Consider the following 17493-nt stretch of genomic DNA (forward strand, 5'->3'; position numbering starts at 1 on the left):
ATGGAGTTCATTGTGGGACCAGGGTCTTCGACTCCAAAGTACTCTGTGTTAAAAAGTACTCACCATTCCTGCTGGGATATACTCTAAATTCCAGACCTGCATCTTTAAAGTATCTTTAAAGGCTTACAGGTGGGATGTAACGTCACACTGTCTATGTGTAACCCTTCTATTAATGCCAGGTGCCTGCCAGAAGGGCCAGGTTCAGCTCCTAGGGGGCTCCTGTCAAGGCTACAACCAACTGGCTCGAGCCCCCACCCAGTGGCCTGGGACAATCTCACTCCACTTGCTGGATGCCTGTAAGGCCGTTCTCCCCACACCGCAAGCACAGAGTCTAGGATAGAAACAGCTTATTTGATGACCATAACCTACCCCAAGTTCACAGTGACATATACAGTATATCTAAGCAAAGGAGAGACAAACCCCCTTAATAAGATACCCTCCCCATACACTATATAACCAAGTCGCTTGCTGAGGCTCTTGGCCTTTACCCCCCAGACCGTTACAGGGTGTACCTCTCGCAGTGCAGTCCCGGACCCAGAGCCCACAGATACATATCCAGGGCAGTACTAGCTGTCCACTTGTCTGCAGCATCCCACTGACTGCCACCTGATAGCCACTGGCTACTCCTCCTACTTGCCACCCACCAGTTGCTATCATCTGCTGCTGCTCTGCCTACCGGCCGTCCGCCAGTTGCCAGCATCCACCACTCCTACCAGCCACCCACCAGCATCTGCTGGGGATTACCCTGAGGCAGATCCCTGTGATTTCAGCTCTGTATGGTGAGCTCTTCATACCTCCAGTGGGGAGTTTCACAAAAACCTAAGCATCCAACCCTATCTTTCAACAGACAAGAAAAACTAGTCAAGCTAGGCTTATAACTGAATGGCCAAAGCATAATGAAGTGAGTTTGTGCTCACAAAAGCTCATGCTCAAAACTTTCCTGGTAGTATATAAGGTACCACAAGACTTGTCATTACTGTTACAGATCCAGACTAACACAGCTACCCCTCGGATACTTGAAACCAAACCAAACCAAACCAAAGCACTCACCAAGCTAGTTTGATCAATATCCCTGCCCTATTACCTTACAATGTTTTAAACTAGGGAGCCCTGTGTAATCAATGTCTTACACAGCTATGGCAACTGCACTGTCCCCCACAACAACCCAGGGCATTGGTGAGGTCCCACAACTCCCACACTGAGTGTCAGCATAAATTGTGATTTTACAACAATGTGTTTACAATAGACAAAATCTTATGTCTTACTTGCTACCCATTAGGCTTTGCCTGAAAGGTATCACACATGCATACCTTTGCATTCTCATGCAGATGATCTCTGGGAGACACATTCCTCCCAGCCTTCAGCAGCATTGCGTTCCTGCTGCCACATTCCTTACATATGCAATATATTCCTTACATGTACATGCGCAAAACTAATTCTGGGAGTTAAGTGGCTCTATCGGGGTGAACATACTTCTCAGATTCAGCCCCCTTCCCCATCCACATATTACAGGGGGTAGTTGGGTGTGGCTGCAAAGGGCATCTGAGGGTGAGGATGGCTTTCTATGGGCTGCTGAGTGGCAAGGGGCTTCTGCGGAGTAGAGCTGGTTATGTGGAAGGGCTGGGAGGTGGTAAGGTGCCTCTATGGGATTCGACTTGCTGTGTGAGGTAGGGGACCTCTGTCACTGGGCTTCTGTGTGGATGTTGGTGAAGGCAGGATCCTATCTGAGGAAGCTAGAGGCTGGGGACACTGGTGTATAGGCCTTGGTGTAGGAGCTGGATGGTGGGGAAGGAGAGCTCTGTCTAGGAACTAGGGCTTGGCTGCTGCGGACAGAGCTCTGGGAAGGGGTGGGACTGCATGGGCACTGGGGCACTGGACAGGGCTGGGTAGCTCTGGGACCTAGGGTCCTGTAGGGGCTTGTGCAGTGGTTGGGGCTGTGTCCAGACTAGATGCAGTACTGAAGCTAAGGCACTGCATGGAGCTGAGCCTCATGCCTGGAATGCTGAAAGGGGGTAGGTTCAGGGGCTGGGGTTGGGGCACTGAGCACGGTGGGGTGCAGGGCCTGGGGCCAGAGCAGTGTCCAAGGTGTGGCCTGGGTCTGTTGGGGGCAGGGACCATGGTGTGGTGCTGGGGCTCTGTAGGGGCTGGGCTGGGTGCAGGGCTGGGGCTCTACATGGTCTGGGCAGGGGCTGGACTGGATGCAGGGCTGGGCCAGGTGCAGGGCTGTGCAGGGGCCTGGGGCTTGGCTGGGTGCGGGGCTGGGGCTCTACATGGCCCATGCAGGGGCTGCGCTGGGTCCAGGCTCTGCAAGGGCCTGGGGCTTGGCTGGGTGCGGGGCTGGGGCTCTACAGGGCCCATGCAGGGGCTGCGCTGGGTCCAGGCTCTGCAAGGGCCTGGGGCTTGGCTGGGTGCGGGGCTGGGGCTCTACAGGGCCCATGCAGGGGCTGCGCTGGGTCCAGGCTGTGCAAGGGCCTGGGGCTGCGCGCGAGGCCCGCGGGCAGCAGCACACGGAGGGCTCCGGCCGGGCCTGGCCGAGGGGGCGGGGCGGCGGCCGGCCGCGGCTGCGGGGATTGGCGGCGGCAGCGGCCCGGCCCCTGTCTCGCGCAGGCGGGGAAGCGCTGGCTGCGGCTGCGGCTCAGGCCCGGCCCGGCTCGGCTCGGCTCTGCTTCCCCCCGTTGGCGGCGCCCAGGCCTCGCAACCGGCACCGAGCCCGCCGCGCGGTGAGAGCCGGGACGGGACGGGGCGGGGCGGGGCGGGACGTGGGTGCATCCGGCCGCGCGGGCGAGGCGAGACCCCGCTTCCGTGTCCTGGCCGCGCTGGGGGGGAGTGGGGAGTATGGGGGGGTCGGTGGCGTGGGGGTTGCGCAGGGGTCGGGTAGTAGGTAGAGTGGGGGGTGTGCAGGGGTCGGGTAGTAGGTAGAGTGGGGGGTGTGCAGGGGGTGGGGCAGTAGCTGGAATGGGGTGTGGGGGGCAGTAGCTGGAATGGGGTGTGCAGGGGAGGGGGGGTAGTAGCTGGAATGGGGTGTGGGGGTAGTAGCTGGAATGGGGTGTGCAGGGGAGCTGGTGGAGGGCAGTAGGTGTAATGAGGGTGTGCAGGGAAGGGGGGGTAGTAGCTGGAATGGGGTGTGGGGGGTAGTAGCTGGAATGGGGTGTGCAGGGGAGGGGGGGTAGTAGCTGGAATGGGGTGTGCAGGGGAGCTGGTGGAGGGCAGTAGGTGGAATGAGGGTGTGCAGGGAGGGCCTGTGGGTCAGGGGTGGGGTGTGCGCAGGGGTCGGGTAGTAGGTAGAGGGGGGGGATGTGCAGGGGGTGGGGCAGTAGCTGGAATGGGGGTGTGCAGGAGGGTGGAGTTCTGAGAGGTGTATTTGCACCACTAGGCCGACATACTGGGCACCAGTCCCTGCTGGGCTCAGGAGTGGGGTGCCAGGTGCAAGCTGGAGGTTCTGGAGTGTGTGAGATGGGTGTGTCAGGGGGATTTGTGACTAGAGTGTGCGGGGGTGTTGGGGGTCTGAGTGTTGGGGTTGGTGTGTGAGGTGCTCTCTGGTGGGCAGAGAGTAGTGGAGGTGCAAGCCGAGAGGCAGGAGGATGAAGTTACAGGAATGTGTGTATGGGAGATACATGGAGGGAAATGGTTGTAAGAGGCACTTCTTAGGTCTCATTTTTCCATGTTGGACACGTGGGGTCATTTATTTTCAAAATAAAATCTCACAACAGTTGTAGTCCTTTCTCACTTTTGGCTACCCGTCTTTCCCTCCTCCCTAAACCCAACACCCGTGCGTGTAAATCTGACTCCATCCATAGTAACAGAACTCTTACCGTGTGTTTTACTGTCCTTGCAGGTGTGCTCAGTATCTTTACAGTCATTGATCATCTCTGAGGGGTTTCATAGTCAAACAAATCACGTTTCCTTTCATCCTTCCTCACCTTCAATTTCTTGCTGCACTGAAGCCTTTCCAAACTCTTACCAGCATCCAGAAGTGGCTGAAATAGATACAGCTATACTGGGAGGTCAGCGGAACTAACCAAATAGCAGAGTATTGGTGTGCTCTTTCCTTTGAGTAAGTGCCACATTATCATACCATGTACCTTACGTATCATTTTTTTCTACCAAATGATTAAAATTTCAGTTTAATTTGTAGCACACATTTGCATTGCTTGTGGCAGCATAATTGTCTCAGCCTTGAAGTTAGAGTGAATCCTTGCAGAAGTCTTTAAAACAGTGGTGTGGTGCGGTGTGAGCTTGTGAGGGGGCACGCATTTCAGTGGTGCAGGACAGCAAAAATCTTGTAACTGGGGCTCACTGGCATCCATGTTCTCAACAAAATAGTCACATTGTTAGATATAGACACTGAATTACCTTCCTGTCCTAAATGTGAGCTAGAATGGGCTAATGCAAATGGTCTGCATCTTGACTGTAGTTTTTTGTGAAAAGGTGTCACTGTTGGCGCATAGCGGTGATGTTAGCACTAGTGTAGACTAGCTGCAAGTGTATTTATCAGGCCAGGCATTCCTCTAGTAGGTCTAGTGTAGATCAGTGGGTTTTCAAACTGTTTCTTGCGTCCCGGTTGAAGAAAGTTGATGCCTATGACTAAACGGAGCTGGGAAAGAGCAGCGCAAGGTCTTTGGGTTGGGACAGGGAGCTGAGGTGTGTGTGTGTGTGGTTGGTCAGAGCTCTGGGATGAAGGTTTTGGAGTGCAGAAGACAGCTACAGATTTTTCTGAGGTGGGCATCAGATTGGGGCATGGGGTTACCTGCAGTAGCTCTCAATGGCCGTGTCTACACGTGCCCCAAACTTCGAAATGGCCATTTTGAAGTTTACTAATTAAGCGCTGAAATGCATATTCAGCGCTTCATTAGCATGCGGGCGGCCGCGGCGCTTCGAAATTGACGCGCCTTGCCGCCACGCGGTGCGTCCAGACGGGGCTCCTTTTCGAAAGGATGCTGCCTACTTCGAAGGAGCCCCGTCTGGACGCGCCGCACGGCGGCAAGGTGCGTCAATTTCGAAGCACCGCGGCCGCCCGCATGCTAATGAAGCGCTGAATATGCATTTCAGCGCTTCATTAGTAAACTCCGAAATGGCCATTTGCATGGCCATTTCGAAGTTTGGGGCACGTGTGGACGTAGCCAGTAAGTGGTGCAGTGGGGTTGCAGAGGCAGGCTTCCGACCTGACCTGGCACTGCTGACGGTACTGCACCCTGGAATCGACCAGCAGCATGTCCAGCTCGTAGGAAGTGGGGCCATGGGGCACCAGATGCTCCCAGGCATCTTGGCTCTACATTGCTATTGACCAATTCCTGGCCAATGGGAGCTGGGGTTGCGGTGCCTGTGGGTGAGAGCCACTTCCACGCTTCTGCTTAGGTGGTGGATCTGCTGCTGGCCACTTGTGGGCCACAACGCGGTGTCAGAACAGTTAGGGACTAGTGGTGGTGTTCAAAACACAGGCCATGACCCAGCTTTACCTGGCTTCCTGGGTGCCTAGGTGCTGAGCAAGGTGGCCCAGTGCCTTACATTTGGGAACCTGGTCCTGGCTTGTTACCTGAAGTTTGAAAACCTCAGATCTAAATGATATGGTGATGATAAACCTAGAAGTCAGTGTGTGGTGTTGCGTCTGCTTTTAGCAGGGGTGTTGTTCTCTTGTGCTTTAGTGACAAAGGGAGATAGTCACAGTGTAGAAAAGGCCCACTGATGCAATGTGAGGGGAAAGCATTTCAGAGGCAGAGCATTTGTGGGAAGTGCCATGTGCATTTCTAGTTTTGAATACGTAATAAGTGCCCAGTGGACTAGGTGATTCAGGCCTCTAGAGCTGTGGCTCGCACAGATTTCAGGAGTGTAAAAGTCAAGAGCTGAGCTGCTCATAAAAACTCATCAGTACTGCTTAAGAATTAGCGGTGAGTTTGCTTGGAGCATGATAGGCGGTGCACCCAGTTCCGAAGACATTGCTATTTTTATGCCATCCTCTTTTAAATATTAATGCATGATGGTGAAATAGTCTGTCTGACAACCCTGTGGCTCCTTATCCGTACAGAGGAAGAATAGTGTTTTGTCTCCAGATAGGTCTCCCCAGAACCAAGGTCCATTTTTTTTTTTCTGCTTAAATTCCGCTGTGGCTTGGAGTAAGTCCCTTAATCTAGCTTGTCTCAAATTGCCATCTGCAAAACAAGGTAATGGAATATTATCCCACAAGAGACCTGTGAGGATAAAATTCATTAATGGTTGTTAAGGTTCTCAGCGCTCTTCTGAGTGCCCTGGATATATTTAGATGGAGCAGTTCAGCATGGGTAATGGTAGTGCAAATTCACCTCCCTTGACCAATAAATTTGTCTTGTTTTTGGCCTGAAGGGATTAGAAGGTATTTCAGTTTCTGTGTCTGCTCAGTCCTTAGTTTCTCTGATAAGACTGTTGACAAAGGAATTTGTTACCACTAATTATGATGGTGGTGGATTTTTCCATTGTAGCCCCTGGGAATCAGCATCTTAATTTTTTTCAAATAGCTTTGAATAGTTGCTTAACAAAGGCTACTTCACTACTAAGCCAAGCTTGGACTGGTAAATTATTGTTTAACCCTCTTTCTCCTCACAATTTTCTACTATAGATTTATCACCAACGCCCTGTTTCTCCTCTTCCACATATGTCCTGAAAGTAAGAAGAATCCCAACCCTTCTGGGCGAGGGTTTTCAGCAGACAAACTCATTTCCCCCATGTAGTTTTGCAGAAATATCTGTTTGTTTTGTTTTTTAAAACTTTGCTTAAAATTGTGGCTAGGGAATGGCATTGCAAACAAAAAGCTCACATTGTTAATGCTGACATCTTACTTTACATTAAAAAAAAATCACAACCCAAACAAAACACCAAATGTGCACATCTTTGGGTGGCTTACAGAGAGAATTTTAATCCAACTGCCCAGTAAGCTTAGTTGTCCTTTGAAAATCACTCAGATGACGAGAGGATTTACTTATAGGAAAATATTTCTGGGTTTGTTGGAAAGCTAGTTTAAGAAGAACATTATCATTAAGTTTCTTGTTGAATAAGAGTTGTATATGCTGGAAATTATATATACACTAAAGAAATAATGTGCAAGTGATTTGTGTGTGGTACACACAAGCTTGGCAGAATTCATTTTTATCTTTTGATAATTTTCATGGCCAGTATCAATGTTTATTTTCAAACATCTTTGATTATTAATTTATTTTTTCACTTTTAAACAAAATGATGGGTTGAAGCTTTATATTTATTGATTGAAGTTTTCATAGATGCAGAAAATTATTCAGGGTCTGACTATAATTACTTTAGTAATAAATGTTGCGATTCAAAAAAATCAAAGCTTTAAATTGCTAAAATGCACCATCAGCATCACGTGCCAAAATATGGAAAGTTAATATTCTTAAATCAAACATCTAATAGGTTCTCAAAGTAACATTTTCTTTTTTTTGTGCATCCGTAAGTTTTATTACAGTTGGAAATGTGTTTTGGCCCATTTGTGTGTATACAGTTAAATCGATGTTTACCAACATTTACTGGTAAAAGTCTAATACTTCCAAGTCTAGATATGTATGGAGAAGGTTCTCATGTTTAATTCAACTGTACTTCCTTACTGTTCGCCCAAGACTACAAATTTGCAGATGGTAGTACATTCTCAGCTGAATGGTGAGAGGCAGGGAGGTGAACTGGTCACCAGACATAGCATGCCACTACCGTACAAGCAGGGGCGGCTTCTGTAAAGGAGGAGAACGTGGAAATATGTGATATTTTTGCCCTTAAAGGCTCATACCTGTTGGCTCATGTATAAAGTTGCATGGCAAGGTCCCTGTATGTGCAAACTGAGGAAGCACAGGCTTGGCAAGTTGGTAGCTCATTTTCCACTATAAACATATGGGGCTTCTCTACACTACCACCATCCTTTGAAGGCAGGATGGTGATTAGGATGTTAGGAATTTACTAATGAATCTCTTTTAGGAGCCACTACTAGATTTTAGGTAGGAACATACAGTGATTTCCAGACTGGGTGTGTGTGGAATAGCTTGCCCAGAGAGGAAGTTTCTTTTTAACTTTGTCGCTTAATGGTGAACTTACACTCTAAATCCACTGCATTGTTGTTCTGTCTAATAAAACTACATTTTTATTCATAAAAATGGCTGATCCTTTTTGAATGCTATCTTGTGGTTAAATGTGGTGGTGTGTTTTAAAAAAAAGCCCTGTTATAAACTTGAGTTTATAGAAAGGCATTCGATTTTCAGTATATCCTGTTCCATTCATTACATATCCTAGTGGAGTAAACTCTTTCATATCTGGCAGCCCTCGGACCGGGAGGTTGCTGAATATTCAGATATTCTGGATCATAGAGAGGTGTACCTAACAATGCATAATACTAAAAGAAAAAAAATTCAGCCCAAGTTTAGATATTAAGAAATCAACAACATTTTATGCAGAATACTTTATTTACCAGCAACAGTAGTAGTATATACTGTAAACTTATTCTGTATTTACTGTATTTATTTGTATTTACTTTCACTATACTGTACTTATGGAAAACATAACTAAAATTTACTTATGGTTAAAATGCCAGTTATCTGAGAGTTGTGGATGGTAGAATGCTGGATATGAAAGCTTTTACACTGTGTGTGTGTGCACGCACGCGCGCAAAGGTTTTACTATGCATTGTCTTTCATTAAGTGGTATCATTATCTATTTCCCACCAGCATAGATGATGGTACAAATGTTTCCTCCCAGTTATTCTTGCTAAGCCTTCAAATCCACAAGATCTTTTTAATAACAAAATGTAAAGCTATTAATACATAGTGGAATTTTGCATCTACAAAATAAAGAGATTCAAAGTTATGCCACAACTTGGAACATTGCTCTGAGTTAACATTTAATTCTGTATTACAGAGATGTCAGGTTTCAGCTCCATAATTAGAGTTGAGTTTTGCACTTCAAGCAGGGATTGTCACTTTATTATAAAAGGACAGACTTAAAATGGCATTGGGGTCGTTAACTTTTGGTTTCTTGACTCTTGTGTATTTCAGCTTTTAGATATATAACATTGCATCTGTTTATAGGTTTTTTTTTTAAGCTGGAATTTGGCCTTCGAATCCGTGGGTTTTTTGTATTTAATCTGTATCTAATTTGATTCTGATGTGCCTAAGAAAACAACAGTAGATATTTGTAAACTTACTTCCTTTGTAAGCATGCTCTATTCATTTTGTTATCCTGTATTCTTTTCCTAGCACAAATTACATCACATCATGGCAACTGATTCTATGGAGATCGATGATGCTTTGTACAGGTGAGAATGTTATACCTGATAAATCACTGCAAGGTATATTCTTGATATTACTGCACACAGATGCGCGTTGCTATAGTATTTATAACAGGATTTTAAAGTATATATTTGCTGCCTATCAGCCAGAATGAAAATGTGTTTCTGTGTCCCCTGCAGTTTAAAGGAATAAAACATTTTAAATTGCAGAACACGGAAGTAATACAGTGACTCCACTTGCTATTTAATACAGTCTTTCCCAACTGTGGTTTGCTGCTGGCCTTGCTGAATGGTGGAATATTTTTGTATGCTTGATCAGTTTTGCTGGTACTTTACATGTAATGTATTTATCAACCTAAAGAACTGATCTGATGCTGAAGAATAAGTGCCAGTTTACCTGAACTATAGTAATGAAAAGTATTTAATAATTATCAAATTATTATGTGGCCAGCCATGCATAATTATACCCCTTATGATGACAAATTTCAGAGGGGCAGCTGTGTTAGTCTGCTTCAGCAAAAACAATGAGGAGTCCTGTGGCACCTTAAAGACTAACAGTTTTATTTGGGTATCAGCATTTGTGGACTGGAGCATACTCATCAGATCCATGAAGTGGCAATTTCAGTTTGACACAGATATTTGCATGGACACAGAGATGGGAGTCTCATGTTGCTGTGTGTAGGTCCAGGGTTAATTACATCAATTCAGTCAGGGTGGATGTGGCCCACTCCCAACAGTTGATGAGAAGGTGAGAATACCAAAAGAGAAAAACTACTTTCTGTAATGAGCTAGCCATTCCAAGTCTCTCTTCAGACCCGGTTTGATTGTGTCAGGTGTGCATATAAATTCCAGCTTTCCAGTTTCATGCTGCAGTTTGTTTTTGAAGTTTATTTGCTTAAGTATGGCAACTTTCAAGTCTGTTACTGAGTATCCAGGGTGTGCACACCTACTGTTTTTGAATGGTGTTATTTGTGAAGTCTCATTAGTGTCCGTTTATTCTTTTGTGTCGAGGCAGTCTGGTTTAGTCAGCGTATGGGGCAAAGAGGCGTTGCTGGCACGTGACAGAATAAATCACATTGGTAGAAGTGCAGGTGAACAAGCCCTTGATGGTGTGGCTGATGTAGTTAGGTCATATGATGGTAGCACTAGGGTATATATTTGGACAGAGTTGGCCGTAGGGTTTGTTGCAGGGATTAGTTCCTAGGTTAGTGTTTCTGCAGAGTGGCGAGTAGTTGGTGATGAGTGAGTTTCAATTTGTGGGGCTGTCTGTAAATGAGGACTGGCCTGCCTCCAAGATCTGTGAGAGAGAAGGAAATGCCATAAAGGATAGGGCGTGGATCCTTGTTGACATGCTGGAGAGATTTTAGCTGGGGGCTATAGGTAATGGCCAATTTTTTCCTTCTTCCTTTGGAACAGGTTGGGGGTTTAGTGCATGCATAATCCTTGGGGGAGCCTGTGATCTTCTCATCCAAAACTGAGACATCTTAAGAGGATGGTGCCCTAAGGGAAGGGGTTCCTTGGCTGGTTGGTGGACTTCTTCAATTTTGCTGTCCCCAAAAGCCTCAGCAAGACCTTTCTTTTTCGTCCTTGAAAATAAGACTTCCATATTTCTATTACAGAAAGAGAGACAAAGCAAACTATTTATTTAAATTTTATGTTGGAAGGGTTGGTGCAGCTCCATCATATGTAGTGTGGAATTTAAAGTCCTTCTATTTCATGTTTCAAAATCATGGCAAATATATGTAAACAATTGGTCTATTTTAACATTTTGTTTTTATATCTTATTATTCTTTTCGTGATATGTGAAAGAAGTACTAAGATTCAAATTTTGTCCTCAGATAGTAGAATTGGACCTTAAGACTTTCATTTACATTTTGTAACCTGTAAGCAACTTGCAATGGTGTACCAGTAACAAGACATGAGGGTACTGGTGCATGTTTGCCCTCTTCTGGCAGATGTGTGACCCTTCGTTGCTCTGCGCTCTCTCCACCCTCTGGTTCTGTGTGCGTGCTGCTCCCAGGACCTCAGCATCCTCTTCCCACTTCTCCGTCTCTCACCCGCTTTCAGGGGTATCTGTATTCCTCAGTCTCGCCTGCCACTGTGGCCATCTGCAGCCCCAGAGTCTAGTCCCTTTCCTCAGGGGTAATCCACAGTCTGTTCAGGCCACTGTCCCTGGTGGCTAGATGTGGTACAAGCGGGGGGACCCAGGCCTGCCCCTACTCTGAGTGCTGGCCCAGGAACCCTCTGACTGCATCCTTGTCCTGCCCTCCTTCACTCCTCTCTCCTACCTCTCGCTCCCTGTGACCTTGTATCAAAGCCTGCAGCCTGGCAGGCCTCAGAGTCTTGAAATAAAGTGTCCTTATTTTCGAGGGAATTCTGTTTGTGTGTTTACTTATTTTTTGTCTCTTGCTTGTAGTCGGCAGAGGTACGTTCTTGGAGACACAGCAATGCAGAAGATGGCTCAGTCCCATGTGTTCCTAAGTGGTATGGGTGGACTTGGTGTGGAGATCGGTAAGTTCAGGTAGAACGTATTCTTAAATAAATATCTGTCTGGTGGGTAAATGTAAATGATTGAAGATATATTTTAAAAAATGGTTGATTTAGTGTACATTGAGTGAATAAATGTACAACACAGGTACATGAAGCAGAACCACAATACGGAGTATAGAAGTGTAGATAATTTTGTACCTACCTGTTGTAAAGCATTTTAAAATACATTTTTACTGTTGTTTATACTATTAAACTGATACAGAAATTATTGGATGAAATTCTTTGGCATGTCATATGTCAGTGGTTTTCAAGCTTGCGGTTGAAACCAATTTTCCCTCTAATCTTTTCCGTCCATGTGCAGAATTATTTGTGTGGAATAAATTTTGTGTGTACCACAGCTTATGTGCATGTGTTCCACCAGAAGAAACACAAACTTAGCTGAGGGCACTCTGCTGTTCAGCTGGGTGGCATTGGACTCTCTCCTGACTGGCGAGACAAGCACACAGTTTACAGGGAACCGCGGTCATGTCCTAGTATTGTGTTGCAGAAGGTAAGGCACCTTCTCAGCACTCAGAGACCCTGGCGGTTTACTAAAGATGTGACCCAAGCTTTGAAAATCATGTCTAGTCCCTAACTCTTCTGACGCCACATTGCACCTCAGTAGCAGCTGGTCTGGCTTCTAGGCGGTGGGGGCACAGGGCTCTAAGCACTGTCTAAGAGCTGAGCACCAGCTCCGCACTCCCATTGGATGGGAACTGGTTAATGGGGGCCGATGGGGGTAGTGCCTGTGGGTAAGAGCCATGAAGAGATACTCACACACTTCTACCTAGGAGCTGGACCTGCTGCTAGCCACTTCTAGGAGCAGTGCTGTTCTCAGTGCCAGGACAGCAGGGAAACCTGCCTCTTCATCCCTGCTGCACTGCTGACTGGGAGCTGCTGGGGGTAATCCCATGCTCCAAGCCCCTTCACCATCCCAGAGGCCCCCCCCCACCAAACCCACAACCCTCTCCTGTAGCACAGCCGCCTGACCCCCAGTTCCATCAGGCTGTGGGCTTCAATAATTTTCTTCAACTGGGTTGCCAGGAAAAGGGTTGGAAAAACGCTGTTTTATGCAGTAGACTAGATTAGATTACAATGACTCTAATTTGTGGGTGTATGCAATTAAATCACCTGACGCTACAACCACTATTCTCACTCAGTTGGTGGTGCCTAGTTGTTAGAATTTGGCCCTAACAGGCCACCTGAGAATTCCCCGGGTGTAGAGGATCACTTAACTGGTACCTCTGCTTTGGATGGGAAGAGACTTGTCAGCAAAGTGTTTCTGGGACCTGACAGCTTCATCTGGGAGATAGTCACTTGTGTTGACTTCATTCGGAGTTTTATGTGACTCCACAATTGAGTGTGTATCTTTTGGAATGGTGAGGATAGCCCTTTCTGCGACTGGCATTTTGGTAATAATCTCGTCAGATGGAGTGCTGTCGGAAAGCAGAAGCAGTTCACAAGTGAGAGAGAGAAAATTTCTTCATGCTTCTTGAAGATTTCCACTAAGAAGCTGAATGACTAATTTTAAAATTATTTATAAATGACTTCTGCAGTGTGTGAGTTTTCTGTGTAATTAGGAGGAATGAGCAGTATCATTGCCAACCAGTAACTTTTAATTCACTTTGAGCTTTACATTCAGGTCTGTAAATACGTTTATTTTATTTTGTCTTTGTCTTTCAGCTAAGAACATAGTTCTAGCTGGAATAAAGGTATGTAAATCAGTCTTCTTGTGAGAGGAATTGGTGCTTTCTATTAGTTAAATACAATTTTCATTTTTGCAGTGACTGGAAATCTTGTTCATAGAACAGATGATTGAGGAATCTATAGTTTTATGGTGAAGTGCTGATAAGATATGCTCCACCTGGAGTAAAAGGGTTTAAAAGCAGATGAGAGAGCTGATTAACACAGGCTAAAGTTGTTTCAAAAGTATAGTCTGATTCTTTCCTTAGTCTGTTTCTCATAGATGGGACCCTTTGAGAAACAACTCTGAAATACACCATTTAATAAAGATTACTCATCTGTCGGTTGGGTATCCTATGTCTTGGCAAGATCGAGGTCCTTTTGTAAAGTAAACAGTATGTCGAAATTTAGACGTTTTTTCTGTTCTGAGCTATACAGTGGCTGTGTTTGCACTACCCCTCCCTTTCAGAAAGCGCATGTGAGTGACACGGATTGGAACTGGTTAATGATGAACAAATTGGGAATAAGGGAATTTCCAAGTCTGGGGTTTGTTTCGAAGCACCCGTATCTATACAGCCAGCGCTTTCAAAGCATGGCTGGCTGCCATTATGCTCATGAGGTGCTGAATATTCATATCAGCACCTCATTAACCGGTTTCTATTTGTGTCATTTACATGCCCCTTCCAAAAAGGGGCAGTGGTGTAGACACAGCCAGTGTCAGTACACTTCATGCTTTGAACTGTAAAATATTTCTAATGTGGATTAAAGCCCCCTTACTCTTCATTCTTGCTGTCAGGTGTAACAGGAGGATAGATTTTTAAGGGCTTTTCTCCAGCTCTTCTCCAATGATTGCAGCTATAATTGCAATGCAACAAAAATTATTCTTGTGCAGCCAGGTTAATATATGCTTAGGCATTCTAGGTCTTGCATCAATAACAATTTCATATGAGTGGAATAGGGAATCTTCCATTTTAGGCAAAAAAATTATTGCAATGACTGCTTTTACATATATTTTACCACTTACAACAAGTGACTGTGAAAAATCAAGTTCCACATCATGTTACATGCTAAGCAAAATGCAGACATTTTCTGATTGAATTATTTATTGAGTAGCAATTGAAAAAGGTGTGGGGGTATATTGCTTTTAATTAAAGCAGTACATGTAGCACTTCTGTTTAGCTCACTTAATTTTTTTGCAGTATTAGTCCATCAGAATCTCGGTATTGAACATACTACCTAGACTGAACTGTGTCACGGCCAAGTGCATTTCTTTCAGTTAACTAGTGCTAGATGTATGCTTTAATTAAAAACAATAAACTGTTTTAACACACCCCTCTTGAACTCCTTTAAAGGCTCTTACAGTTCATGACACCAAGCAGTGCAAGACATGGGATTTGGGAACCAACTTTTTCATCTGTGAAGATGATGTTATAAATCTAAGGAACAGGTCAGTACTGTTATTTAGATGTGTCTGAGCTATCTGTCTGTCACTTGTGCATTCCAATAATGTTAAGTGTTCCATTGGCTGTGATATATTCTAATTGTTGTAACTAGTTTTATTGGCATCATGGCCTTTTGAGCTCAGTGCCTAGATATGAAGGGGGAGAGCCTTTTAAAGTGGGATTGAATTTTGTTTGTGCTGCTCATCTCACTTCCCATAGCTAGCAGCACATAAGATTTGATTGTTTGCTTGTATACAATGAAAGAAGAAATGCATATCTTTTCCATCAGTCCAAAACTGTCTGAAAAAAGCGAATAAAACACCTTATTTTTAGTATTTCACTCTTCCAAAGCCAACATTAAAAAACACAAGTGGTCAGACTCTACCTCTTGCTATCTGGTTGATGGATCCAAAGTTATCAGAGCACATATGGTAGATAATTTAAATGTGAGGAAGCATGATAAGTAATGTCACTATTTTTCTTTTATCATAAGAGAGAGCTGTTAAGAAATAAGAGTTCTGGAAATGGATTGGAGGGATGGCATTGAACTTGTGGAATTAGACATGTTCTCATTATAGTTTGTAAATGGATGAAAACTAGAAAGCTGTTGTTTCAGAGCTGAGGCCACACTTCCACACATCGCAGAGCTCAACCCATACGTCCATGTTTTATCATCAGCTGCACCGCTTGATGAAACTACAGACATCTCCTTTCTCAAACAGTATCAGGTATGTAGCATTTATTTAAAGCAGGCTGTGCAACATTCTACCTGACCACAGTGAGTAGTTTCTCCTTTTTATTTGAAGTGGGGGGAAAAAAACCCCAACCAACTCCCTTTTTTCATCATGTCGAAAAGAAGATAAATAGGTATTGTGCCCAGACTGGTAAAAATGTTAAGAATTTTGCAAGATTGAAAGAACGTATTCCTAACATTGAACTTAAAGCTGTCAGTAAATACTTTTAAATTGTGAAAGGCAAAGCTCCTGGATAGTGTCTTTAAGAGATGAGAGCACTTCCTACTGTAGAGCTGACCTTGCTGGATTGCAAAACTTGTATTATATTGTATGCACTTTATGACAAGCTGTGATATTATTGAGCTACGTATTTAACCTGAAAACTAGGAATGGAAAATGCTACATTTATGCCATGGCACAAAATCCTAAATTTTTAAAAGTGTGTGTTTTTATGTTGTTGTGAGTTTGCAGCTTGGGCGTATGCACTTGATGTGTGTACAAGTACTTTACATTAGATCATAAGAGGTTGTGCCTATTTTCTTTAAAAATATTGTCACTATTATTTGCATTTTCTAACTTTATGACTTGAATCTTAAATGTTTGTATTATAGTTTTATTTATAACAGCTTTGCCTTATGACTAATACTAACATTAAAATAGTCCCAGTTAGGCCCCAAACCACGCTACTTGTAGGCGCAACCTTTGAAGTTGCTTTGTCATGAGACTGTGTGCTAAGACTGTTGTTAGAGTAGAAATAGACGGAAATAGTGAGGGAAGCATTAAACACCAATGGACGCTGAGCCCATGGTTGATGATGATGTTGAAACCTGCACGACAGAGGCTTTGTTATGCACCTTGGAGTAAGGGTGTATCTTTTATGTTACTTCAAAACAACGAGAAGTCCTGTGGCACCTTACAGACGACCAGATATTTTGAAGCATAAACTTTTGTGGGCAAATACCCGCTTCATCAGATGCATGACTGGGGTTTCCAGAGGACGGTTTAAATATATGGGCTTATGAAAAGGAGTGAGTCCCACTCAAGAAGTGACATAGTCAGTTCACTTCCTCCGTGATTGAACTGACCTTGTGAACTCTGGCCCTCCTCTTCACTGGCACTCCCTCCTTTTCATAAGCCTATAGATTTAAACCTTCCTCTGGACCACCCCGCCGCCCACGTATCTGACAAAACGGGTCTTTGCCCACAAAAGCTTATGCTCCAAAACATCTGTTCGTCTATAAGGTGCCACAGGACTTGTTGATTCTGAAGATACAGACTAACTCGGCTACCCTGTCTGATATTTTATGTTACTGGCTTTCAGGAGTACCTAGACGTCATTTCTTGTACCTATTTCTCAACAGTGTGTCGTATTAACTGAAACGAGACTGTCGCTGCAGAAGAAGATAAATGATTTTTGTCATGCTCAGCACCCCCCTATTAAGGTAAGCCAAACAGTGGCGGGCTTGTTGTGTTTGACCATCTCCTGTGTGTGAAGGATTTTTCCTTCATCTTCCTCTTTACACAGAAATGAGAGAAGGAGAATGCTGCCTCTATAGCAAATTGCCCACCACAAAGCTCCTTTTGCTGGTATATTGTGGAAACTCTGGAGATGTAACTTTTTATGACAGTTCCCTGTCCTGCTCCTGGATTTTTGGTTAAATGTCCAAGTCTGAGGTAGAAGAACCTGTGCTATATTATCTCTTTCTGGGGACTCTTCCCAGTGTAATGGAAACAGCTGCTAATAAAAGGAGTTCAGCATTTTCACAGCTTTAGATTGGGTTGGGGAACCTTTTTTGGATTGAAGGGGAAGCACAGACTTGCAGAAAAATCAGTTGGGGCCCCACACAAGTGA

The 17493-nt window shown here is 44.8% G+C and overlaps 1 protein-coding gene across 3 annotated transcripts in view; it reads left to right on the forward strand.

Annotated features, from left to right (window-relative positions):
- Nucleotides 1-2592: 2592 nt before the first annotated feature.
- Nucleotides 2593-17493, forward strand: part of UBA6 (ubiquitin like modifier activating enzyme 6) — a 65792-nt gene continuing 50891 nt past the window's right edge. Inside the window, exons 1-8 of one of the 3 annotated variants that reach the window (XM_074993892.1) lie at nucleotides 2593-2720; nucleotides 3836-4054; nucleotides 9222-9280; nucleotides 11670-11764; nucleotides 13466-13494; nucleotides 14818-14912; nucleotides 15524-15635; nucleotides 17003-17083. In XM_074993892.1, the coding sequence (XP_074849993.1) occupies nucleotides 9240-9280; nucleotides 11670-11764; nucleotides 13466-13494; nucleotides 14818-14912; nucleotides 15524-15635; nucleotides 17003-17083 (453 nt within the window). In that variant the 5' untranslated portion in view covers nucleotides 2593-2720; nucleotides 3836-4054; nucleotides 9222-9239. The remainder of the gene's footprint in view (nucleotides 2721-3835; nucleotides 4055-9221; nucleotides 9281-11669; nucleotides 11765-13465; nucleotides 13495-14817; nucleotides 14913-15523; nucleotides 15636-17002; nucleotides 17084-17493) is intronic. The other 2 variants (XM_074993893.1, XM_074993894.1) reach the window with 2 other exon arrangements.

Source organism: Carettochelys insculpta, chromosome 4 (genome assembly GCF_033958435.1).
Source record: "Carettochelys insculpta isolate YL-2023 chromosome 4, ASM3395843v1, whole genome shotgun sequence".
NCBI lineage: Eukaryota > Metazoa > Chordata > Testudines > Carettochelyidae > Carettochelys > Carettochelys insculpta.